Source organism: Callospermophilus lateralis, chromosome 12 (genome assembly GCF_048772815.1).
Source record: "Callospermophilus lateralis isolate mCalLat2 chromosome 12, mCalLat2.hap1, whole genome shotgun sequence".
Classification (NCBI taxonomy): Eukaryota; Metazoa; Chordata; class Mammalia; order Rodentia; family Sciuridae; genus Callospermophilus; species Callospermophilus lateralis.
The window spans coordinates 103,105,404-103,133,094 of record NC_135316.1 but is presented as its reverse complement, the minus strand read 5'-3'; the positions used below and the strand labels follow the sequence as shown (position 1 = coordinate 103,133,094).

At 38.0% G+C, this 27,691-nt stretch overlaps 1 protein-coding gene across 3 annotated transcripts in view; it reads right to left on the bottom strand.

Moving 5' to 3' along the window:
* The window catches only part of Tpp2 (tripeptidyl peptidase 2), a 66,561-nt gene extending 39,598 nt beyond the window's left edge, over positions 1 to 26,963 (bottom strand). For all 3 annotated transcript variants that reach the window (XM_076872736.2, XM_076872737.2, XM_076872738.1), the window contains exons 1-10: positions 26,720 to 26,963; positions 20,792 to 20,920; positions 13,054 to 13,149; positions 10,970 to 11,074; positions 9,542 to 9,666; positions 6,329 to 6,492; positions 3,598 to 3,752; positions 2,875 to 2,951; positions 814 to 941; positions 267 to 366 (exon numbers count right to left, since the gene is read on the bottom strand). In XM_076872736.2, the coding sequence (XP_076728851.1) occupies positions 267 to 366; positions 814 to 941; positions 2,875 to 2,951; positions 3,598 to 3,752; positions 6,329 to 6,492; positions 9,542 to 9,666; positions 10,970 to 11,074; positions 13,054 to 13,149; positions 20,792 to 20,920; positions 26,720 to 26,884 (1,244 nt within the window). In that variant the 5' untranslated portion in view covers positions 26,885 to 26,963. The remainder of the gene's footprint in view (positions 1 to 266; positions 367 to 813; positions 942 to 2,874; positions 2,952 to 3,597; positions 3,753 to 6,328; positions 6,493 to 9,541; positions 9,667 to 10,969; positions 11,075 to 13,053; positions 13,150 to 20,791; positions 20,921 to 26,719) is intronic.
* Between the last annotated feature and the right edge of the window lie 728 nt (positions 26,964 to 27,691).

Here is a 27,691-nt window from a genome sequence, read left to right as displayed (position 1 = left end):
AAATGTCATTTATCAATCAGAACTTGCTCACTTATGGATCTTATCCAAGAGGTTCAAAGGTTATAACTTCAAGAGCATGAACACAGGTACACAGGCTCTGGAACTGCAATGCTTTAACAAACATTTAGGGCTTCTGTTACACCAAAGCTCAAATATCAAAATTATTTAAAACGAGGCCATCACCACTTATTATCTAAAACTCTGCCTCCCAGCCACATAAAATATAACCAAGTACATGTAATGATTCCATGTACTGCCTCACCCACCTTGGGCCTCTTGAAGACCATGTGTACTGATTTGCAGGTAATTTCTCTCTCAGGGAATATTCTGCAACCATCATATCAGGGGAAACATAAGCACCAACACCTGTGAGACGAATTTTTATCATTAACAAAAGGAATCAAAATTCACTCAATGGATCTTAATTTTCCCAATGAAATCCACTGTTCACATGGATAAACTGCTTAATACCTACACCAATTCTCTCATGAAACAGAAGAGAAAATTTAACAGGGAAACGTACCATGTATCACACCTTATTCCAAGCCCTCTGCTAACTTAGAATGTTATTATGCCATCTTTTCCTAATAATGTACCAAAAGATGTATATCTGTTTTTCTATTAGACAACTTATTCCGGGCTTCCTTAAATTGTAATAAATTCTAGACAAGCTGTTTTCCCTATTAGACTTTGTTTCCTGAGGACACATTTAGTCTACAGTGTTTTGCACAGAGGAGAGATACAATTAACATTTGATCACCATTTTGGTCTGCTTGTTTTTAAACATTTCTATTTCTAAAGCAGAAAACTAACCTATCACACTTGACGTGGTGCCACCTGGACAACCGACGGTGGAAAGGCATGGACCGTTATTTCCAGCACTGGAAACGTAAATGATATTGTGCTTCCATACTGCTTCATTAATTACTTCACAGATTCTCCTGAAAAAGAATATTCCTTTGAATAACACTGTCCCATTTCTTATTTATATAAACAACAAATTACAAACGGGATTCAAACTGTAGAAGTTAAACAGTAACTATAAGGAAGGGGTGTGCATTCGAATCACTCAGTTGACCTTCTTAAACTAAAAATACACAGCCTCTACTGCCTAAGTGTATAGAGTACCAAAATGCTATTTAAAAATATGGTTACATAAATGTTGGCAGGTCTACTTTTGGTAGAATATGATACAGTGATTTTAAATGAGGTACTCATTGGATTTTAGCATAGGTAAGGAGTTATGAGACCAGTAAGTATAGGAAAAATGCTAGATACAAAACGTTATATGGAAATAATACATTACAAAGTATTACAATATTAGCAGTGTCTAGAGAGTAAGGTAGTAAATTGTTCCATTTCCACCCCCACTTGAAAGTATTTAGAGACAGTCTTCAAGGTATTCCTATGCATATTTTTCACCAGGAATTATGTAACCCAAAAAGCCAGTATATTTAGTGGCAAAGATAAAATGGAAATAAGGTATAATTGGTGACTGTGACTTTAAGATGTGAGAAATCTGATCAGAGATCTTTACAGACAACAAGAAAACTTTACTGGCATTTATTAAAGAGAAAGAAGTTAGCCAGGTGCAGTGTTGCATTCCCATAATCCTAGTGGCTTGGGAAGCTGAGGCAGTAGGATCACGAGTTCAAAGCCAATCTCAGCGATTTAGGAAGTCCCTAAGCAACTCAGCAAGACCCTGTCTCTAATATAAAAAAGGGCTGGGGATGTGGCTCAGCGGTTAAGTGCCTTTGGGTTCAGTCCCCGGTACCAAAAAAAAAAGCGGGGTGGGGGTGGAGAAGTTAGATCATGAAAAAGAAAATGGAGTTAATATAAAAAAGGTATAGGGTAAAGATTCACCAAAGTCCCAAGTATGAATATCTGATCAAGGAAAGAATATTGGGGAAAGATAACTTTAAAAGAATGTCCAAAAAGAGGAGAATACACTTGTAGAAAAAAAAGACACTGAGGCAAGAGGAGAAGGGACAGGATTGTGCGGAGGAAGAAACAAGAGGATGGGGTGCACACTGCAGGGCAGTCAAGTGTCCTCTCACAAGAAACACAGCAAAATAATTTCAAAACAACAAACTACAGGGTCTAACTTGGTAAAAATTCTCATTTTGAAAAGATTTCAAATATAAAGTTTTATAAACCAGATAACTGGTGTATTTTAGTGGCTTGGTGGTTGGAGACGGGGAGAGATGACTGGTAAATAAGTACTCTAAATACAGTAATTTAAATAGATACTACTGTGAAGAAAAAAAGACACAGAAACATCAGGTCAATGCCATAGCACTGGATCTGGAGCATTATGACACTGATGACACAGCAAGGGAGGAGGTGAGCGGGTTGAGGAAACACACTCTTCACGTGCAGAGAGTGCATGTGTCCAACCACCAGCGAGTTCTGCAAATTAGCTGCAGGGCCACTGAAGGGAACAGCAAAGTTTTGGCAAGCCTAGGGGTTGGTGGGGCAAGGCTGAGGAAGGCTCCAGGGTGACTGTAAAACAGTAATTATAACAATGGACAGTCTGAGGGTCTAATCTGGCTGGCAAAGAAAGTAAGGATGCCGTGGAGCCATCAGTGAAAAATACCAGAGGGCCTGGTAGCCTGAAAGTCTCAGGAGAACAATTATGGTGGCTGGCTAACCCAGTCACAAGGGAGTGCTCAGTATTGAGATTTCAGGTATGGTGCAGTGACTGGTACTGAATCATAGAGAAGACACAGGAATTTGGGCCTGAGGGCTAAGCCACATGGTTTTCATCTCACCACAGGGCTGCTGTTGTCCACTGTGATGTTCAATCCATATGTTTAAAATATTTCATGTATGCCAGCCGAGGTTCTATAGTAACAACTGTCAGGGAATACTCACCCAGAATTTGGCCAGTGAGTCGCTTCTCCATAGCTGTAGTTGACAAGATCACACTTATGATTTATGACTTCTATCATCTATTAAAGATTAAGAGCCTAGTTTAGGCAGCTGAACTAATTTAGTTTCTAATTTACAAACAGTAGCAAACATAAAAGCACGTAATTATATAGTTTCTTGACCAATCATTCTCCAATTTATAAGTTATTTCCATACATAATAATAAATAAAAACCAAAGGGCAGGAGGAGACAAAACACTGTAGTAGTCAGTAAAAAATAAAACCAGTGTTTCTAGAATGGAATGGGACTGGAGGAGGACAGCAGCAAGCCTAGTCCTTACTAGGTTTAAAATCACTAAAGTTACACGTCAAAATGAAATATGGAGTATTAAAAATTTTTAATTCCTTTTAGGCTAATGGAGCAAGCTGGCTAAGATGACATTTTCTTTAAAAGTATCACAAAATTGCTTGCTGGAGAATTTACTAGAAATGGTAAGTATAAAATAGATATTTTCTTCCACAAAGGTTTTAAACCAAAAACTTTTTTCGTAATAAATTTTATTAAAAATAATTTTAAAAGTAGAAAATATTTTTGCTTTTAAAAATAACATCCTGTACACAAAATGCAGTTCAATGTATTCTTGGTAAACCAGAAGCACTTTTTAAAAACCCTAAAAATATCCAAGATTAATCATTAATCTAAATCAACAATTCATAAACACTCACAGCTCTTATGAGACCTGTGCCTGTTTCCATTGTGCTTAATCTTGTATCACCAATTTTTATTGATAGAATTTGAGCACCAGGAGCTACTCCATTCCGTTCAGGTTCTTCTGGAAAATGCCCGGCAGCTATACTAGCTACGTGTGTGCCATGAGCTCCTAGAAGCAACAAGGAAGGAAATGACAAAATATTTTCCCATATGAGAATTTTAACCATTCATTTCAATCTACATATTATTAGTCATTTCAGTCACTATATATTGGTTACATACTCTTAAGACATTTGAAAAAGTGTTTCACCAAAGAGGATATCCAAATGGCAAATAAGAAGGAAAAATGTTCAAATTCATTAGTTATCTGGAAACTGCAAATTAAAGCCATAATGAGATGCCTCTACATAATTTTTCAGGATGGCTAAATTTCTGAGGGCTGACAGTAGAAGTGTGGGCTGGGTGAAAGTGCAAGATGAGCAGGCACCTTCCTGCCCCTATCTACACACCTGCCAGAAATGCACACACATGTTCAACAAGACATTCACAAAGCATTCATGGCAGCAGTATTTGTATAATTCAAAAACCAAAACAACTTTCAGGTCCATTAATAGTAAATGGACATATGGTACCATCAATTCACAGAACTGACAATTAACTGCAATAAATATGAACTTCTATGTACTGAGATGAAGCTCACAAAATAAGGTTGAACTAAAATTCCATACAAAAGGATTTATATTGTTTATATAAATAGAAAAAGGTTGAACCATAGGAAATTGCCACTATTTTATCATGTCTAACTTATAAAAGACAACATCATATGGCCCAAAGTAATGTGGCAGAGGAAATGAGGATAGTAGTTAAATTTGGGGTAGGGGTAAGGACACTTGAGTAGCAAGATACAAGATGGGGACTTTTACAATATTTTATTTTTGACGTGGGTGGTAGTTACACAGGATCATCTACTTTGTGATAATTCAAGGAGTATACAATTTGTGATTTGTATGCTTTCCTGTACATGTTACATATCAATAAAGTAAAATAAAAACCTAAGATTCTTCCCATACATGTTACATATCAATAAAGTAAAACAAAAACCTAAGTGAGAAGTTTCTTACGAGACATGAAGAAAAACATGCCACTACTGTCAGGAAACCAACATAAGTACAATGATAACAGCAGGTGGCCCTGGGCCTATTTATATTAGGGACAGATGAGAGGTGGAGCTCCAGAAGTGATGAACAAGACCCTTCCAGGTGGGTTGGCCACCATGCTGAGACGACTTTGTTCTAACCAACTGCTGTCACATCCCGCAAGAAAATGTGCACCCAATGCTGCCAATTCTACTTCCTTACTTTTTTCCTCACCTTGCTGCCTGCACACAATAGTCACAGTGGTTATTGTAAAGAAGACTGACCATGCCACAAACTGAAGAGAAAGGGGAGCACCTGCAGGTCTACTGAGGTAGTCCCAGAGGAAAACAGTTTGGGAGCTTTTAAAGTTCAACATATATTTAGCACATCCAGCCAGTTCTCCTTGAGATGGGTCCAAAATAAACAAAACCCTATTTCCACACAGAAGCTTATACAGAAATGTTGAAACAACCTCAATGTCCATCAATAAGTGAATGAATAAACAGTGAGGTACATTCACATGATAAAATATGATTCAGCAAAATGAGGAGCACACTACAATCACAGCAGTGACCAACCTCAAAATCACTGTGCTGAGTGAAAGAGGCAGGCAAAAAAATCATATTTCTTATTCCACTTATTTAAAATTTTGGAAAATACAAAGTAATCTAGAGTGATAGAAAGCAGATCAGTGGCTCTGGGGATGTGGGCAGAGACTGGATCACAAAGGAAGACAGCTGGCTGCTGGAGGCAATACTATCTCGGTGGTAGCTTATCAGGTGTACATATATCAAAACTTATCAAATTATAGATGCATGTGCAGTTTACTGTACTTAAGCTATACCTCAATGGACCTAGGGGGTGAAAGAGCTAGTCACCTTCCTTCATTCTCTTTTCTCCCTCCCCCAAAGCAACCATTTTGAAGCTAGTGTGCATAATCTTTGCATCTGTTTTTTATACTTTCACCAAAGAAATATACATATACATAAACATTGCATAGTACTTATTTGGTTTTTAAATTTTACTAAGTGTTTTATTATCAATATAGTTTTTCATTAAAACTAATTTGATTGCTATGTAATATTCCATAATATGAATAACATAATTTTTAAAAACCTACTGTTTTTATCCCTCGAGGCAAGAGCAAAAAGTTTTATATAAAGGATAGAATACAGAAGGGGGGAGGGAGAGGGAGGAAGGGGAGAGGGGGAGGGGGGCACCAAAAAAAGGGGTTAATGGATATTTAGGTGGGTTCCAACCATTTTGAAATTACACAGAAAGCTGTGGTGAGGATCACTCTAAATGATTCTCCATACTCATGAGTGAATTTTTCAAAGGTGAATATATTTGGAAATGACATTACTATTTATAAGAATCATGCTGATGAATTTTGTGACATTGGTCATATGCTTATAGTCTCAGAATGAATAGTACATGGTTATGACTTTAAAAAAACAACACAAATCAAACCACAGCTATGATTCTAGACCTAATCCTTTAGTGGTACTCTCTAGATTAAATTCTCTAGAAAGTTGCTTTGAGCTACAGAAATTTATTGTCTTGCGACTCCATGAATTTCTCTCTCATTAGTAAATCTGAAACAGAATACCTCCACTGGTCACAATGGAGAGCAGGTTTCCATCATCATAAATATTAACAGAGTAATTCAACATCTCAGCTGTGCCAAAAGAACCATATTCTTGGGCTTCTTTGTAGTTTCTCAATACAGTAGATTTGCTCAAGTCCCCATCTTCATTTGAATCAATGCAGGCTCTGTTAATTGAAAGAAAAAGCAGGTTTCAAAATACATCATTTTCTCACCTTTCTAAAGAAGACCACACACTACAGTGTCCTCTGTTTTCTTCTTACTACCTTCCTACTCCCACCATCACAAACACAGCAATCCTTTGCTTCACAGAGGCAGCAGGAAGGGTCAGGTCAAAGAGTGCCCAGGATGCTTAAGCCTATGCACAAAGGCCTCAGAATGCCGTCTGTCACAGACACGAGGCAGAAATCCATTGGGCCACTAAAGAAATAAGAAATGAGAACTAGAGCTCGGGCTGGAGCTTTAAGATAGGATGGTTCAGATACATGGCCTAGGTAGGCCTTAATTCCTGCTGCTTCTGTTAGTATTTAGTCTGTGAGCTGGATAGCTTATGCAGGATCCTTGAAGCTAGATGAACTATACTGAGTGCAGTCTCATTCAGACTTTGGGCAAACTTTTTTTTTTTTTTTTTTTATAAAGAGCATTTTCTACATAATTTTACTCTACTTGTTCTTTCCTCGTTTTGTTAGCTATTTAAAAATACATGTACACACACATGTATATGTATGAAGCATCAAACAAAAATAAACAAGTGAAAGGATGATCAGTAGAGTAGAGAAAAGAGAATGGGGGAGGGAAGGAGGAGGAGAATGGGGGGGTGTCACCCAGGACTGAAATGGAATAAATCAAATTCCATGCATGTATGATTTTGTCAAATGAACCCAACTAGTATGTGTAACTATAATGTTCTAATAAAACTACATACATATTTCAAATACTTTGGAAGACAATCTGATTAAAATTACATATATTAATTATTTAAAAAGTCATAAACGATACACAACATTTAACTACCAATATTATGTTTTTGGTTCTTAGACCTTAGGACATGTTTGTTTACATAAGAACTGTTTTTTTTTCAAGTTAAGCAAGTCTCAGTCAAAATTGCTAAAGTGAACATTGAAAGCCCTCTAGTTTTGCACACGGATCATTTACCATAAATATCGAAGCACATGCATCATTAACAAACTAAGCATTTAGGAGGAAGGATCCTTCAAAATTCGTTTTTACGCATATACCAACAGTGATATCCCAAAATGATCTACAACATTTCAAAAGAACTGAACACCTATGAAGAAAATGAAGCAAAAAGAAAACAAGTAGCACATCAAACAGAATCAGGATTGAGGTGAACATTTAAAATGTATATCACCAAATCATCTATGTTAGAAAGCACAAAACATCTGTCTCCAAAATGTATGTAACTGGCCAGCATCCCTCCAGGAAGGCATCTAATAAGTGCTCCCATCTTTCCCTCTCGGTCTTCTGATCACCATAGTCTATCTCCCGAATGTGTCCATTTCTCTATTTCGACTATTTCTTCCTTACCTATGCTGCCTGATGAGTTGATGGCCTGTCTGCAGCTACAGTGATTTCTTCAAGTCTGATCATCTGATTCCTGCTTTAAACCATTCTACATCTTCCAATGGCTCTCAACATGTTGAAACTCCACAAAGGCCTCACTATCAAACCTCTACTTACCTCTCTATGTCCTCCTCCCACTACTCACTCCGTGGCCATACCAAGTTTCTACACTTCCTCCAGTGACCTCTATTCTTTTCTTCCACCTTCAAAGCTCTTTTCTATTCTCTACTTAATTAATTGTGCTGATAATTCATGTTTCAACTTAAGATGTTCCTTCTGGGAAATTCTTGATGCTTTTTAGCTTGGTTCCATGTTTAAAACACATGCTTCCACAGAGTCTAAAATTCATGGAATAGCTTTTATACTACAAAGAAGGCACTCAATAAACACTTGACAAATAATGAAAGAATTAATGAGTCAACAACATCCCACAGCAAATGCAATGACACTTTCTAGGTCAGCTTCTTATAATGAGCATCAGCGTAGAGTGACTCAACAATACAAGTATCTGCCTAAGTAACTCCATAGAGCACAAATATGAGTGTTGCAAGAGTACAACTTTATGAAGGTCTGGTTGGCTGAATTCAAGGAGCTGCTGTTGGAATCCAGAGAAAAGGAACATGGAATGAGGTTCACAGAGCATATGAGTGAGAGTGAGGAGAGGCTGAGATTAAGTATTACTTGACATTTTCCACACATTTCTTTGTCAATTATGGAAAGAATCCACAGTTTTCATCAAGAATTACAAAGGAAATGTGACATAATGAGGTCAAACACCACCCAACAGAAACTGATTAATAACCCTTTCTTTATGCAATTCTCTGTGAACAGTTTCTCTCCACCTGTTTTGCTCCATTTTGAATGAAATCAAGTTTGACATTATACATTCTGACAAATGCTCAAAGAAAAGAGTATCATTATTAGGTTACCTGCTAAGTGCAGAGATAGGGGTTCATAATTAGAAGTGGATAGGAAGGGGCAGACTTGACATTCTTAACAAAAACAAAACAGAGTACTTAAAGAATAGGTCACTTTACCTCCCCTCAGAAACAGGTAACATTTATGAAATGAGAAATGAGAACATTTATAGATAGTAGCTAAATTGTAAATTCATGCTAGGTATTGTGAGATCTTCAAGAGTCTCCTCAAAAAAGTCTGAAATCAAAGTACTACAGGATATACTATATCATATTAAAAAAAAATAGGTTAAATTGTGTCTGGTAGCACCAGAAAGCTATTTTTCACTGATTATAATAAAATTTTCTAAAATATTCCTCTGGGATTTTAGATTTTTATCAGTTCTATTGTCTGACTAAATATCATTTCCAACACAAATATTTTAAAAGAAGTATCACGCATAGTTGTTAGCCAATGGCTACAAGTGAATCATTTTATCAGATTGCTGGAAGAATAAGGAAACTTTCTGGAAATACACTGGTGCCCTGGGCTCTACTAACTATTTAAGAGTTCAAAAGGTTTGTCCAAAACTAAAGCTGATTTGGGTCTCAAATAGATTCACTGAGTGATAATGTCACATAAACCAAAACTTTGTATAGCTCTAAGAGTTTAATGTTCTTCAGAAAGAGAGAGAGACCCTTTCAAGTGAAGATCTATACAATACAAAGAACTCACCTCCAAGCTTCACCATCATGCCATACCAGGCAGTCATACACAGGGCCAGGATCACTATATTTTTTCTCAAAAGAATTTAGCAATTCCACTTGACTTTGAAGCTCTTCCTTGATTAGTTTGTTCACCTAATTAATTACAAAATCAATTAATATTTAGTATATTTTGTGCTTCTGAAAGTTACATCAACATATGACCAAAGACACAGTGTTAACCAATAATAAAATCATTTTACTCTGGAAAACTGTAGTTCAATTACATGGTAAATGTATATAAAAGGAAAAAGTTAAATTTGTATATAGGTATATAGGACATTAGTTCCCTTTTTGTTAAACTGGGGACTGAACCCAGGGACATTTTAACACTGAGCTACATCCTCAGTACTTTATTTTCTATTTGAGACAGGGTTCACTAAGTTGCTCAGACCATCACTAAATTATTGAGGGGAGCCTTGAACTTATGATCCTCCTGCCTTAGCCTCCTGAGTGGCTGGGATTTTAGGTGTCATTGCCATGCCTAACCTTAGGCCATTAGTTCTGAACCCTAACTGTCCTTTAATTAGTGGTTCTAGGAAGCTTTAATAACGCCTATCTCCCTCTCAAGGCTTGAATTAAATTTTTTATAACACAAGTACAGTCAGTTTTAAAAGCTCTTCGTGTGATTCTAATAGCCGTCAGAGTTGGGAACCATTTAGTACATGCATGTACTAAAAGAATAATTCAGAAGGATAAACACCAAACTGTGGTGATCATGCCTGTGAGGTGAGATTATGAAGGCTTTTCATTGATTACATTGATTCAAAAACACTTAAGGGGCAAGACGTAGAACAATGATTATTCTCATATACTTATTATGGGAATATAAATTGCTACAATCACTTTATGACCTACCAAAAGGCATATACAACAATGTTTAGAATAGCATTATTCTTAATAATAAAAAACAAAGCAAGAAACAATATGAAAAATGGACAAACTGTGGTTCATTCTTGGAAGAAAACATCTGGAGTAATGAAAAAGAACTGCAGCACCCAGAGCCTGGATGTACATCACACCACTATGCAAAGGATGAGCTCACAGAAGACCACATGCTGCCAGCTTCCACCTCACCAAAACTACCCTGTGGTACCACCAGTCAGGGAACAGCTGGCTCTGAGGAGAGGGGTGGATTTCCTGGTGCAGCTTATAGGAGAGAATCCAAAAGACACACTTAGCACTTACTTTCTTTTACCTACATATATTATGTGTTAAGTTTTGAAACATTGATACATATGTAAATTGACTTCAGCTTCAACAATTATGGAAAAATATAAAATTGACCTGAGGAGAACATTATGAAAAAGGAAAATCTGCGAGAGCATTCTACTTATTCCCTAAGCACCCAGTTATATAATTGTGTGGCAACGTCTAGATACAAGTGACTAGCACCAACTTGGGAAGAGCCGTTGTTGGCAACATCAAATTCTTCCTGTTTTCTACAGGCTTCTGCAAGGGCCACTCTGTGAACAGGATCCCAGATTTTTTCCTTCCGTTCCTTCTGCAATGACAAAAAAAGTGACCTTACGATTCAACTGACAAATACTCTGTTAAACCTCAATGATAGTTTATATACATGGACTTTGATGTCAGCAGATGTGATGCTCAACCATTCTCATGTGAGGGTTTAAAAAAATCACTTCTAAGGAAGTTGATGAAGTAACAGATCAATTATTAATAAGTGGTTAGTTAATTCACTGCAGTCAGAATTTAAGAGAACAAGTTTACCAAGACATGTATTTTTAATATTCATACTCTCCAATTTAAATCCTCACCTTCTCTAACAATACCTAATACCATGTTCATAACCTGAAATTTCATCTAAAATAGGAAAACATGGTATCCTGGGCCCACACAAAATTGGGGAATGCAGTGAAGCAAGAGCAAGCAGAGGACCAGAGGAAGGCTGTAACTGTGTTTCAGACATGTGTTCCTCCTCAATTTCCTTCCTCTCTAGGGTTTTTTCATCTGCTTTGACAGGATATGGTTCTGTATTATTGAAACTGGCCTTAAATCTCCAGTTTCTTTAACCCACAGTGTCTCCTGACAGAAGTCTGCTAGTTTATGAAACCTTTCCAGAAAAATAGGCAATTCAGCTAAGCTAAAGAAAAGGTCCACTTCAACCTAACCTCTCCATTTGTATGCAATTTGTACCTATACAACACAATTAATTTTAATACACTGCACACAACTGTCATAGTGTCTGTGTACTTCAGCCTGAAACTTTAAAATAGTACTCAGTCAGAGTTACATGTATGAGAGAAAACTCTGGTTCATGGACCCCAGGGGAAGCAAACAACACTGTGATCAGATCATGGGGCCACAAATCTTACCCATCATCAATTTCAAGAACTCTATCTTTTAAAATATATACATACATATATTTATTTTTTAGTTGTACACAATACCTTTATTTTGTTTATTTATTTTTATGTGGTGCTGAGGATCGAACCCAGGGCCTCACACATGCTAGGCAAGCATTCTACCGCTGAGCCACAACCCCAACCCAAGAACTCTATCTTTTTTACCATTGAAACATTGGATATGTATCAGTACTAGTGTCACAGCAGACTTCTAAAGTGGTACTGACCAATTCAGTATCCATTAGCCACATGTTGCTATTTAAACTTAAAACATTACATAAAATTACAGTTCCAATTCCATAGTCCCACTAGCCACATTCAAATTCTCAGTAGGCTTGGTGGCTAGTGGCTCCCCTAATGGACACGACAGATAACCAATACTTCAAACACTCTCATCATTACAAAAAGTTCTATGGAATAGCACTATTTTAAAGCAGGCTCCTTACCACTCTTACTTATGACTCTTCTACCTCTAATGACCGAGTTGTGTTTTTTACATTGGTATTTCAGTAGTGTTAGGTTGACTGATTCTTTTCTTAATACTGAATACTAATAAATTAGGAACAAAAAGGTCAGCCAAGGGCTGGGGTTGTATGTGGTACCTCTACCACATGCAAGGCACTGGGTTACATCCTTAGCACCACATAAAAATAAATAAATAAAATAAAAAATAAATGTATGTAAAAAAGAAAAAAGAAGTTCAGTCAAACAGCAAGAAAAAAAATGAGCAAATTATAAAAACTACAGGAACAAGAATAAATAAGGAGGCCTGGCTTTAAATGAGTTGTCTTGAACCTTTATCAAGTAAAAATGCTTTCAAAAATTCAATGAAAGCTCTATGCCATCTCCCAGAAAAACATAAATAAAGTATGAGTGTAATTTCAGTGTGTACAGATTCCCCAACCTTATCCACGCATTCAGAATTAAAAACCATGCCTTTAAATGGATAACATTCCAATGAACAGAATTGATTTTAAACAGTCATTTTTTAAAAAGCTTCCAAACACCCCAAATAATTAAGGGTTAAGGAGATTTTATGACAATTTTATTTTCCCCTAAGAGGAATAAAATCTGAAAAAGGAAATACCGGAGTCACTGATACTAAGTTGTATATTACCTGTATCCTTTCCTTGAGAGCCTTTGGATAGAAGTCATAGCCATTTTTAATGCCAATATGATATTTGCCTGAAGGATTTGTCCAGCTTGCAGGAATCTATAGAAAAAAGAAAATTGTTCCTTCAGTCAATGCCTTCCAATGCCAATGATTTACCACTGGGGAGAATATTTTACATCAACTCCAATAGCTCATGTTGAATTAGCAGGCCCATGTATTCGAGGACTACTTTCAATATTCTAAATAGTCACTTAATATCTCTGACCTTTTTTTCATCTGTAAATAAGATGATTCAACTACACTTCCAAAGTGCTTCCAAAATATACTGTCTCATTAAACCACAAAGATTATTATTAGTTCTTTTTCCTTTTCTTTCTTTTTTTTTTTTGTGTGTAGATACTATAGATTGAACTTAGGGCTTCAGACACGTGGGCAAATGCTCTTCATCTAGTCCTATTTATTTTGAGACAGGGTCTCACTAAGTTGCTCAGGGTTGGCCTTAGCAACTGTGATCCTCCTGCCTTAGCCTCCCCAAGCAGCTGAGATTACAGGGATAGGCCATATTTTTTCTTTTTAGTTATAGATGAACACACAGTATCTTTATTTATTTCTGTGTGGTGTTGAGGATTGAACCCAGTGCCTCATACACGCAAAGCAGGCGCTTTACCACTGAGCTACGGCCTCAGCCCTATGATTAGTTCTTAAACATAGCCGACACTTCATCTCCTCCTTCGATAGGCTAGTGCCCCAGATAATGGAGAGGGGAAGCAATTTAACAACCTTTTCTACACTTAAAATTCCTTTTAAGAAAAAGAACCTCACTCTCCTCTACAACACCACAGGGATAATGCAAAGATACTGAACAAGAGCTCTTCTGAGTCCTTATGAAAAATGCTCTATCAAACCATGTTAATTACATATAAAATCTTTCCAACTATCTCACAGTATTTAAAAATAACACTTAAGCTTTAATTAATAGAATGATATAAATAGTATGCCCAGTTTCCAAATGGAGCAAGCAAAGATACAAAGAGAAATTAAATTACCCACCCAAATAACAGAAGTGTCAAAAACTGGAGCCTAGTTCCGTTGTAGAGACCAAAAAATTCAGTACAAAGGACATAGGATTTAAAATCAGATCAATATGGCTGTGAATCTAAACTTTACCAATAACAAGGGGCAACCGCGAGACTATTTCTTCTTCTGGACAAGGAAGAAAACAATCCCTATTTTAGTATTCTTAAGAATAACAAAGTGCACTAAGCATCAACCCATCTGAAATGTCAACATGTGGGTATGTATTCATGCTCTCTGTAGCACAGGACTCCAACTATCAAGCATTGAAGTGTGCAGATTATAAGATGAGCCATCAACCCCTCGGAATTGGCCCACTCATCAATCCTCACTTGTGCATTTTCTTCACCCAAGTATCTTCTGGGCAGAAAACTTTTGGGTGAACTTTTCCCACAACTAAATACAGGAAAACATCATTAAAGGCCTATGTGTCATTAACGATTTCTCAATCAACTAGTTATCTAGATAATGTAAAAGTTCAAATATGCTGGCTATAAACTAGTACTTATTATTCAAAACTTATCAATTTTCTTTTGATAATAGGGATTCTTAACTTTACTATTCTTGCAACAGCCCATGGAATTACAAAAACAATAATAAAGTGTGTTGACAGCATAGTTAATCATAACAGAACCACAAGCAGCCACTACACCACTATAGGGGCGTCATGACCCTCGGCTAATGTCAGCTTCTTTCTAGGAAAAGACTACTAAAAGCTGTGAAAAGCTCAAGGAGTAAACAGAAATCGCTAATAAAAACACTGAAAAATAAAAAGGTGTTAAAACATGTTTAATCAGAATTATCTAAAAGATGTAATACAATCAAAATAATCCAATAAAATAATTTATATTTAATTCTCAAATATACCAAAATCTGTAGGATCCATGGAATCAGATCACAACTATATATTTTCCTTAGTGAAGGCAGATTAGGCAGTTATAAAAATTACACATGAAAAAATCAGAGAATAAGGTATAATTATGGTTATGCTATTTAATCATAACTAAGGTAGAATAAAGCTAACTTTAGCCTATGAGACAATTATGCAATACATTATTTTACACATTTGAGTATTGTATATAATTGAAGTTATTTTTGGTCTCTAAGAATCAAACTTTGCATTTTGACCGTTTTAAGCTGATCTTTAAAATGGTTCAAATTCCACAACCACCACGGTGCAATAAGACTGATTTTCATGTGCCATATATAAAAATCTCATTATTATCTCAAAGAGAGAGGGCCTAACAAAGAGAACATTTTTCTTAATGAGTCAAGTGTCATTATGAGTGTTGCCATACTATTAGTAAGATTCAACATCCTTTTAATTTTGTTGCTGTTGTTGTTATTGTTTGTATTTGCTTTTTGCCTCAAAACTACTTCAGCCTCATGGCACATGCTAGTGTACATACACCAGTTCCTTGGCTGCTGCTGCATTTAAACACTGTACTATTTCTGGCCACATCATTTAGTATACCTGGATTTATCTTTAAATTTTTTAAAAATATATAAGTCTAAATCTTAATGATTTAAAAAATAACTTCAACTTAAATGTAGTAAAATAAAAAGAAAAGAAAAACAAAACAAAACACTGCTCCCTTCCAAAATTAGAATGGGAGGGGGCAACCACCCCCAAACCAAAAAGAGAATAGAAAACGAGGATTCAGAAGGTCAACAACACATTTTGAAGTTTGCACAGTAAAAAGGAGGAACTGAAACTCAGTGGGGAAAATCATGGAATATATGATTTTGGAACACTGGGTCTATGGAAAAAAAGGAAATTGGACTTCTATTTCAAACTAAGCATAAAATCAATTCCAGTTGAATTCCAGAACAAATGAGAGAAAAACTAAAACTTTTTAGAAATATAAAAGAATATCTTCATGATCATGGGGTCAAGAACTCAGGGAGATTAATAAAACCTTAATCAGTTAGGTGCAGTGGTGTACACCTGTAATCCCAACTACTCAGAAGACTAAGGCAGGAGGATGGCAAATTTGAGGCCAGTCTCAGTAACTTAGCAAGACCTGTCTCAAAGTAAGTGCCAGGACTGTAACTCAGTGGTAGAACACCTGCCTAGTTAGCATCATGAGACGGCCCTAGGTTCAATCCTCAGCACCTCAAACATATACACACCCTAATTAAAAGGTCAAAGTTATTCAATTACATTTAAAAACTTCTAGGCATCAAGATTCATTACGTGGAAAGTAAAAAACATACACAAAACGGGAGAAGACCCCTGCAACACAGGCGAGTGAAGGGCAGGTGAGCCCACAAAGTGAGTAAGAAAGCAATAGACAACTCAGCAAAATAAACAAAGAAGCAAAGGACCCTTAATAAGTACTCCACAGAGAAAAAATCAAAATTCCAAACACATGAAAAGGCACTCAATTTCATTAGTAAACAGAGAAGTGCAAATTAAGACCACAATATGATATACCTAGATTCCCAACACATTTTCAAAAATTAAAGTCTGATTATACCAAGTTTTAGAAAGGCAGTAGAAATACTTGGAAGAACTGTTCGGCATGACCCATTAGAGCTGGATCTCCATGAGTCAGCAATTTCACTTCTAGGCATGCTAAGGACAGTCCCAAACTGTAAATAACAACCATTCACCACAGCAGAATGGCTAGAATGTGCTATATATAAACCATGGCATACTACACAGCTTGGCTACTAAACAAATTACTGTGACATGCAACAACATAGAGAAATCTCATGAATCTTAAAGAATATCAAATTTTGCAAAACACCACCAAGGGAAGAAGATGTAAAATATTACAGAAATGAGGATATTCATGTGAAGCTCAAAAACAGATAAACTAAACAATGTAGGTATTCCCATACCCATAGTAAAATTACAAAGGAAAGCAAAGAAGTAATTATCACAAAAACTGAAATGGTTGTGATATGGGAGAAGGCAGGAATTTTATGAGATATGGCAATATTCGTTGTCTTGACCTGTATGCTGGATATAACATGTTTGCTTTAATCACTCATAAAATGCACTTATGCATTTCACACACTTTATGGATGCACATTTTACAATAAAGGCTTAAGATTCCATTCACTTTTTGCTTCTACCTGCTCATGGGAGGATCACCAGCCCTAAGTAATAGACCACTAGCTTCTCACTAGTAAAAACGATATGAATATCGTTTTTAGAGAAAGAGACTACTGAAATGTTCAAAGCAATAAGTGGTCATTCATCTTAAACTGGGAGAGGACTAAAAGACTGTCAGCAGTTTATGGGCTATTTTGAAGAGAAATAGAATACAGACATTTATTTTAAAACATGACTAAGTGAAGGTCATACTGTAGTGTTGCCTTCTGAAAATTGTGTACTAAAGAACTGGAGAGAGCTAACTAGCCAGAGTACCAGTGCCTAATAACTGCTTTCTTTGCTGACTACTGCAAAACATCTAACACCTGTGTGTGGGTACATTTTCTGTGTGAATGGAGAATGAAGCTGGAAACAGGAAGACAGGCATAACATTTGTGTAAAGAGCAATTTGGTCTCCCACTGCCTCACTCCACACCCTGTCCAAACTTCACCAATCAATTAACTCTTCCTATGTGAGCCAGAAAGAAGTTGGGACATACAAAGCAAAAGAGAGAGAAGAAACACTGGAAATAGTCTACATGTGGTACACTCAGGCCATTATGCATGGCAGAGAGTTACCAAATACTAAAGCCAATCCCAAAAAACCAAAGGCCAAATGTTCTCTCTGATATGTGTATGCTAATCCACAACAAAGGAGGGTGGGGAGAGGAAGAATAGAAAGAAGTCCATTGGATTAGACAAAAGGAAACAAGGAAAGGGAGGGGGAGGGGGAGGGGAATAGGAAGGACAGTAGAATTAACTGGACATAATTTTTCTAGTCTTGTATATTTGAATACACAAGCAGGGTAAATCTGCATCATGTACAACCACAAGAATAGAATCCTAATTAGAATAAATTATACTCCATGCTTGTATAACATGCCAATGTATGTATGTTTGTATAACATACATTCTAGCAACATGTAAAACTAAAAAGAATAAAAAACAAAACAAAGAACCAAAAAAAAAAGCTTATTTGTCCCTCTTCCTACTCAACTTCAGGTCAAACAGGCTAAGGTTCTCTTTCAGGTAACTAGTATGGGGGGTACACTAATATTTTGAGGTTCTCAAAAACAGTATCATTATCTTACAATGAAACTCACCACCAAAAGACTCTACACAAGCAAGACAGCTTCCACCTTGTGAAGGCCTCCTAAAGAAGAGACAGTCAGGAATGAATAGACATCCAAGGGAAATATCCACAGTAGAAATCAAAGAACAAAGGAGAAAAGGAAGGTGAGGTGGTGCAGAAGGAGGAAGAGATGGCAGAGGTGAACAAGGAAGAAAGGAAAGGAGGAGGGGTTAGAAGCAGAGGAGGAAGCTAAGAAAAGAAAATGGGAAAAAGAGGAAGGTAAGTAGAAAGAGGAAGAAAAGATATCAAAATAATCAAAAATAAACCAGCAAAAAGAAGATCAGTAGGGAAGAGAGGAGATATAGGGGAAGGGAGGCAGGAGAGAAGGGGAAGAATGGGGATTGAAATCAAATTCCATGAATGTATGATTTTTTTCAAAATGGACCCAGCTACTATGTATAACTATAATACTAATACTCTAGAATTTTTTTTTCTAAGAGGAGGAGGAGAAAAGAAACAAGTTGAAAAAAATTATATTGTCAAAGATAAAAAGTTGCAAACATGATACAAAAACATGCCTAACATGCCTGAAAGAATATGAAGGGACTTCAGAGTTAGAAGATAATGTTGAGAAAATTTTGGAACTCTCTCACAAAGAGAAAAAGAGAAGAAAAAAGCAATAGGGCCTGGAGATGTGGCTCAAGCAGTAGCGTGCTCGCCTGGCATGCGTGCGGCCCGGGTTCGATCCTCAGCACCACATACAAACAAAGATGTTGTGTCTGCTGAGAACTAAAAAATAAATATTAAATCTCTCTCTCTCTCTCTGCGGGGGGAAAAAAAAAAAAAACAATAAAGAGAGAACAACACAAAATTAGAGGACCCATTCAAGTGGTCCAATGTCCATATCCTAGGTCCTACTTAATAGGAATTTCAGAAATAAGAATGCAATAATGCAATAATTGCTTGGAAATAAAAGGCCTGAGAGTTAAGTCTTTTTCCTCTGCATGTTAATTTTACAGATAAAGTTTAAAATTAGAAAAAAATATTAAAAAATATAAAAGTATTTGCATGTTATCTAAAACACTGAAGAGAATATACTGTATTGAAAATTAAGCATGGTGGGAGATGGAACTTATTAGAAACCTTGTAGACACTTGTCTTTTTTTTTTTTTCTAGGTACTGGGATTGAACTGGGGGGGTGGGGACGGGGGTGGGGTGGGGACAGATTTGACCACTGAGCCACATCCCCAGCCCTATTTTGTATTTTATTTAGAGACAAGGTCTCACTGAGTTGCTTAGCACCTCACTTTTGCGGAGGCTGGCTGTGAACTTGTGATCCTCCTGCCTCAGCCTCTTGAGCAGTTAGGATTACAGGTGTGTATACCACCATGCCCGGTGATATTTGTCTTTTTATACTATGCAGACACTGAACACAGTTAAAATTTTAAACCACCTTATACTGATGGGCTGAGAATACATAGCAGTAGAACTAAAGAAAATATGTCATCAAGTTGAGGGAAAAAAACAAAACAAAACATCAGGCATCAATCTTAATTGTATTAATCTTATTTAATATGGTTTTAAAAGTACAAACAACTCTAGCTTTGAGTGCTAGTAACATCAGTTCAGGTGGCTTATTTAAAGCATGTGTTACTATATTTATTTAAGATTCTAAATCTGTAAGCCTTATTAATATTTTAGAGTAACATATTTCACTCCAAACTAATTCTACTTCTTGGTTTGAAAACCAGAATACTGAATCACAGTCAAATTCTTGTCATCCTCCTTACTCATTAGCTGATATACCTGGTATTACAGGTATTTGCCATTGTGCTCAGTACTTTTTCTACCTTTCTATTCAAAATTTAAAACAGAATTTGTCAACCTATTGAAAAAAAAAAAAAAAGAATCCCAACAAAACAATGGCTTCTTCCAAAATTGTCCTAATGATCCCCACTTCCTGGCAGCATGCTCCTATGAAATCCCCTCCCCTAAGACATGCTATGGATTTATAACACAATTATGGTTAAATTATGATTATATCCAATAAACAGAATTAAGTGAAGTGATGAGCTATCACTTCTAAGATGACTTTACAAAGATCATGGCTTTCATCTTGGGCACTCTCTGGTTCATTCACCCTGAGGGAATCCAGTTACCATGTTGTCAAGCAGCACTATGGAAAGAACCAAGGACAGCCTGCGTAACTCTGGCTAGGCCTGGCTAAGCCTGCCCCTCTAAGTAGACAGTCTGGGCCAACAGTTTGCAATCTTGAGATCCTCACTGGAGACACCCAGGTAAGTCAAACCCAGATTCCTGACTCACAGAAAATGATGTCATCAACTGTATCATTTCAAACTATGAGATTTTGGGAGTAATTTGTTATGCAGCAACTCCCCTACCATCAAATGTAATCTAAAAACATTACACATTTTGAGGCAACAGTACAAAACAAAAGTTTAAATAACATTCAGTAAGATAAAAGCGCTGACCTTAAGTACTCTTCCTGAAAGACCAATAATTTCACCATCTTTTGGCTCTACTTCTGTAGCAGTGTTCACATCACCACTTCCTGTTGTATCAATGATATCAATGATTTTTGGTTTTCCGTCTGTAGTAACCTGAAAATCAAGACAATTATAATATGAATTAGATATTAGGTTTTATCCTTAAAGAAGCACAAATGTGTGTGAATGTGCAAAACTTCTTACAAATATCTGCATTCATTTTATGTATGTATGTACATGCGTGTGCGTGTATTGTATGCCAGGGAATAGACCCTGGGCCTAAAGCACACTAGCGAAGCGCTCTACCATTGTGTTGCATCCCCAAGAAAACTGTATTGTTTTAAGTCAAAAGCCTAACGAATATTAACCAGCAAATCTTATCATGAAAACACAGAATCAATCAAGTGGTTTCATATATTCATAAACATTTACAAAATATTTAGGTGTACAAAAATTCCTTACCTGACAGATCACTTACTAAAGAAATCATCAATAAATAAAAAAGAAAAATATGGAAAGTTATACAGGGAAGGGAGACAGGTGGTGTGGGCTTTTAATTTTACCTTAGCTGATCAAGGAAATTTCAGCTGATCAGGTAACATTTGAGAAAGGATTTGATGGAGGAGAACTTTAGAGTGGATATGTGCAAAACCTTAGGGAACAAACATTCAGGACTATTTCATTACCGTCATAGGAGCACTGCAATCTAACAAATGCCAAGCCCCCACATCTGTTTTTCTCTAGGCTTTGCCATTTCAGGAATCATCACACATCCAGCTGCTCATGCCAGAAACTCAGATGTCCTTCCCCAATTCTCTAGTTTATGCTTCACCTGAGGCTATCAGGGAAGTCCAGTTAATTCTTCCTCTAATAAAGAATTCAAATTCCTCTTCTATGATTCTCACTACCATTGTTCTGATCCTCCAAACCATTAGCAGCTCTTGTCTTTCTAATGTAGTTTACTCCTTAGAGGTCCCTCAGATTCCATTGTTGGCCCCATGGAAAGCAATATTAAAAAAGCTTATGAGGTCTCTCCTTTAAATCCTTCAGTGCACCCACAAAGCACTCAATAGGAGAAGCCCTGCTCCACCTGACTTCTGCCATTCCCAGTCACAGCCATCTCTAACCATGCTCACCTCCTTTCAATTAGAATGTACCAAACTTTTTCCTTTCTGTACACAAGGGTCAGTATTTTGTACAAAAGTCTGCCTGGAATTCTTTCTTCATTGTTTCACAGTATGCTATCTTATATTTCAGTTTTCTAGTAAAGTGTCACCCCTTCAGAAAGGATTCCCCAATGACCTCTTTAAAATGGCTGCCTTCCCAAACTTGATTATTCTTTCATACTGTACCCTGTTTCCATCACAGAACATAATTCAATTTGTAAATACACAGATCAATTTCTTCTATCAGAATATATGCTCCCCATAACAGCAAAAAAAAAAAAAATTTATACAAAGATGTATTCCAAATAAATACATAATTTGGAAAATACCCCATAACCTATCTTCACCTTCATTCAAGGAGGAAACATCATTGACCTGAAGTCAAGAATAACAAAAGATTACTAATAAGTCACACAGAGATCCTTCTAATTAGAAACCTAATTACAGTATAAAGCACAGGAAAAAGCTTAATGAGATATGATGGCTTATTTATCATCTACTATTTCCACAAGTTTTCCTTATAAAGATCTCTCTCTCTTTCACTCTCATACACATTATATACACAAATTCTCATAAAAATTTCTCATATATCCCATTTTTCTATCCAGGTATTTTTCTTACTTTAACATTATTGGCAATCATGTCATTGAAGACTGAAAAACAACAACAACAAAAAAAACAGAATTCAGGGTTAGAAAGAAGATATTTTTAAAAACCAAACTAGGTAGAATTTTGCAAAAGAGCTTTGGGAGAAGAAGGAAACTGAACTGCTAGAACTAGAACTATATCCTTTATCTTTGAGGAAGGAGAGGTGTCACATGGGAAAGCACTGAAAGCCTGCACAGAGTAATTATGGGTACAGCCAAGATAATAAGCCCTGTGTCCTGGGGTGGGAGACAGAGAGATGCTTACTGAGATACACTGGCTAGACAACAGAAGCTGCCCACAGGTTTTCCCAAAATGTCAAGGATCTAAATTACTTTATGTATCCACTGTTACCATCTTGGTGGAGGACTGATGAGAGTTGGAAGCCATTCGCTAAACACTTGCAGAGCAGACTAGAAGAAGAAGGGGGAAGTTTGCAAACTAAACCAGACGAACAAAGTCAATGTGTTTGAAATTTCAGGGGAGATTATTGAAATGTTCTTTTAAGCAAGAGAAGATTTCATACGCAAAGATTATTTAGTGAATTTTATTTTGAGAACAAAATGAATAAGACAGTCTTTGCTTATAGAATGTTTACTATCAGTTGAGAAAACAGGTGAGTCAAGATAATTATAAGACTATTAATAATAGAGGTAAATATATAAAAATATACAAAAATAAAACCCAACTTGAGGAATGATGAAAAGCTAACTGGAAAAAAAGTAATAAAATTAAGAACCACCAGGTGCACTGGTGCACGCCTGTTAATCCAAGCAGCTAGAGAGGCTGAGGAAGGAGGATCATGAGTTCAAAGCCAGCCTCCGCAAAAGCAAGGTGCTAAGCAACTCAGTGAGACCTTGTCTCTAAATAAAATACAAAATAGGGCTGGGGATGTGACTCAGGTGAGTTCAATCCCCAGTACCAGGAAAAAAAAGGAATCAATGACCTATAAATGTGGTTATTTACTTATTATACTCTATTATATTTAAGTGAGTATAAAATAGATTTTTATAGAACTACTTGTATTCTCCTTCCCCAAATTCTTCCCCCCAACTCAAGAAGACATTGGACTTTCTTATTATACAAAGATATTCCTTTTTTTTCCATTCATCAAAAATATTTAGCATTATAAGCAGATTTTATACAAAATAAATTTTGATATATGCTTTCAAAGAATCTTAACTAGTAAACAGGTATGTGAGCAGAAACAGTAAATTACTTTTAAGTTCTATTGGTGGTATGAACAGATTGTTATGAGGGCAAAGAAGGCAAAAAATGGAACTCTGTTAGCAGGGTTTGGGGCTTATTCATATTTGAAGCCATAGGCCCTAACATAACAGCTAGTTCATACATGGTGGGGAGGCTGAACTAAATCAGTGAGTTTCCCAAAGTAATGGGATCCAGACCTCGTTGAGTCTTAAAAGGATTAAGTGGGAGTTTACAGTGATTGTAGAAGGCCTCCTGGCTTAATACACTTCATGCAAAGGCATGTGCTGGGAAAACACCTGCAACATCTGGATGTAGAGACAGTGGAGTGTTCAAGAAGGAAACAAGGGGAACAGTGGGGGCTGGAGGGGCTATGAACAGAAGAAATGGTGGGGATTGAGACTACACAGGAGGCTGCTAGAGGTGGACCATACAGGGTCTTACGTACAAAGTTCAAATCCTTGGAATTTTATTCAAAAGCAATTAGAATTCCAGATTTTTTTTTTTTAAATAAAGTTTGCTTTTTAGCAAAAACAGCTTAGCTATGTGAAGAATGGATCAAAGAGAAGCTAAACTGGTGGCTGCCTCGTGTGTATTTTCTAGTCCTGCCTATGAAATCTGCCTTATCACCTTTATTGCCTGTTCCTCTCCCCATCTCTGTTAATAGCCAGAGTCTACAAAATGTTTAACCCAACCTTAGGCATCTGGCAAGTGCTTAAATATTTGCTGAGGAAATATTTAACCATTTACTTATCACTCCTTTCATGCTGTTCATGCTCCACTTTTAACACTGCTGGATAGCTATGATAAAAGAGAACTTGGTCCAAGGAAGTCACACAACAATGCCAATTCACGAGTTACTCCATATTTTCAACTGTGCCTCTAGTCCATTACTCAGATTCCATTTGGTTCTCCAAATAGCCAATTTGGCTTTCTCTTCCTTCCTTTATTTCTATCCACCTTCTCACCTTAATGATGAATACATAGTGGCCCTATTTAAGTCAATACCTCATACTTAAAGTTGTTAGAAGACTTATGTTTTCATTTGATTTTGATATTATTTGAATATTTGTTATTATATGCAATAATATACATTTGACCTTCAAATAGTTGGTGAGTAAAGACTCAGCATAAACTCCTTCTGCTAAATATATTTTCTTAAAAAAGTTAGCATTGATTTTATGCTTCTCTTGAGAGCTTTAAAAAGTCACATGTAATTAATCCTTTCAATTTTCATAGCAACAGTATGGGCTGAACACTATTTTTACTTTACAGAGTATAACTAATTTGATAAGCAGATCTGGAAATTCTACAAAGAAATTCCACAGCAATACTGCTCCAAACTTTTCTCATCCTCTTATGCTGACAAAAAAAAAAAAAAAAGTGAGCCACTTAACCCAGCTGTTTTCCTCCCACATATCCCTACAAAAAGTAAATATCACAACAGAATGGGAAGCACTACTACTCTGTAACAAAGCCTCAATGAACTGAGAGTTTTCCTGTTTTAAGTCTTAGGAATTATTAACATAATAACTACTACACAAATACAGTTGCCTGGAGGAAAGGCATCACCTCTTCCTCTTCTAATTTATAGAAGCTGCCACATTAAGGTGTGTTGCACTTCAGAGCAGCAATGCAGAATTAACACCAGGAAGCAAGATTTCCAGAGAGTGGCCAGACTGCTACCCACACCCACCTTGCTCCAAGTTATTAAATTCCAAAATGCTACCTCAATTATCAGAAAGCACAATAAAGGATCCGAAAGGGGAAGAACATGGAGGGAAGGGGGAGAGAAAAAGAATTATTAAAAATCACTGTTTAGTGTAGAAAGAGGGCTAAGATTTACAGATGAAGAATAAGGAAGTGATCAGCATACAGTAGGGTTAATTAGGGAAGACTTTGACTTGAATAATGATTAGATGCTGTTTATTAGTAGATTTCAGTAAAAGGCTAAATTTACAAAAGCCGAAGTTTCAAGACAGATGGTTTTTAGAACTGAGACATCTTTTAAAATTACCTTTCAGTGATCTATAAAGTATATGATCTATAGTATCTTTCTATGATCTAAAGATATGTGACTAAGGTAAAACTAAATAATTTTAAAACAGTAATCAAGTATGTTCTCGTATGTTTTGAGGTTTTTAAAAATAGAAGTGCCTCGAAAGTGCACCCAAACCAAACGAAACTGGCTTCTCTTTATGTAAAAAGAAGACCAAGCCACAAGAATAGATGACCCTAAACAAATACATTGCAGACAGCTTTAAAATTGAATAAGCAAAACTATTAGAGGAAATGATTCCGGAAGTGGACTCGGTTATCTTCTGGAAATCCAGTTTTGGCGTTTGAAGATAAACTATTCTTCCTAAAACCAAATCTTCCAAACCACAGCATAAAAATGAAGTTGTGATAGGTCTTTAGCCCTATCTTTTCCCCACCCCTGGCCCCCAATAATAAAAACCGTACAATTCTTGTTTAACAATATCAGTTGCCGGGTGTCCAAGACAAGAGGGTCCGCAGAGACCGCGACGAGATGGGAAGGAGCCCGGAGGTGGCTGGCCTGGCGGTGCCCAAGCAAAAAGGGGCTTTCCCGGGCCACGACGTGGACCCGGGCTCCCAGGACCAACCGCGCCAGGCAGCCTGCTTTTGTCTGGGCCGGGAACACGGCCCACTCCGGGCCCTCGCCCACCCCGCGCCCGCGGTGCCCGGGCGCCGCCGGTCCCCTGCGCGGACACCGGTGCCCCCGCGCCCGGCTCTGCCCTCTGCCTCCTCCCGGCGCCCAGCTCCCGGCGCTGTCCACCCTGGCTCGGGCTCGGCCATAGAGCGGGGCTCCGGCCTGGGAGGCTGCGTTCCGCCCGCGTCTCTCGCCCTCGCACCGGGCCCCCGGGGGCTGCCTCACCTGCATGCCCGGGGCCCCGGGGTCGACCCCCGTGTCCAGGACGGCGATGAGCACCCCCCGCCCGTCATACTCCGGGTAGCGGCACAGGAAGGAGGTGGCCCCGGTCTCTTTCTTCGGCAGGAGACCGTGAAACGGGAAGGGCTCCTCGGTCGCGGCGGTGGCCATGGACGCAGGCTGGAGGACGGACGAGGAAGAGGCAAACTGCCAGGCTGCGCGCGGACGAGCAACGCGAGGACACCCGGGCGGCCGCGGAGCAGCGGCGGGGGCGAGGAGCGGGGCCTTTCCGCCGCCAGCCAATCCCGGCCCGCCAGAGCGGGGCGGCCAATCAGGCGCTGCTACGTAAGCTAACGGCGCCGCGCTCCGCAGCCGGGCCGGAGTGTTGCCCGGGCTGCAGCGGAGGGGGCGGAGTCTGGGCGCACTGCTGGAGGGTTAGGTTCTCGAACTCGCCTTTGTGGAGTCCCGCCGCTGGCACGTTTAGGAGCGCCGCCCTTTAAGCAGAAGGTTCTGGATCGAAACGCTCCGCAAGAAGGCGGGAGAGGCAGGGGCCGCGTGGCAGGAGGAGAGGGAACCCTGCTACGCTGCCGACGGTGGTTTCCGAACTTGAGGTTGTGGAGAAAACTTTCCGTGCGGTCACTGCAGGGCCCCCGCCTGGTGCCACCCGAGCAGCCGGGGCCCGCGATATCGGCCAAGTCCCAAACACGCGTTTTTTGAAAGAGAGGTCTTAGATTTAGTGGTCAAGGTTTTGTGTTCCCAGTCTTGTGCCGCTTTCGTGGGGCGTTGGGGTGGGACGAATAGGGTGAGGATAGGCAGTAGTTCCAGTCAACAGGAAGTGGGCTGCTGGCCCTTCTGTGGGTGTGTGGCCTGAACCGGGGAGACTGACAGAGGCCTCTCCTGTCCTCCTTGCTTACAGTTGGCATCCGGGACGTCTGAAAAAGTTTTGTTTTTTGGTTTTTGGTTTTTTAAATTGAAGTT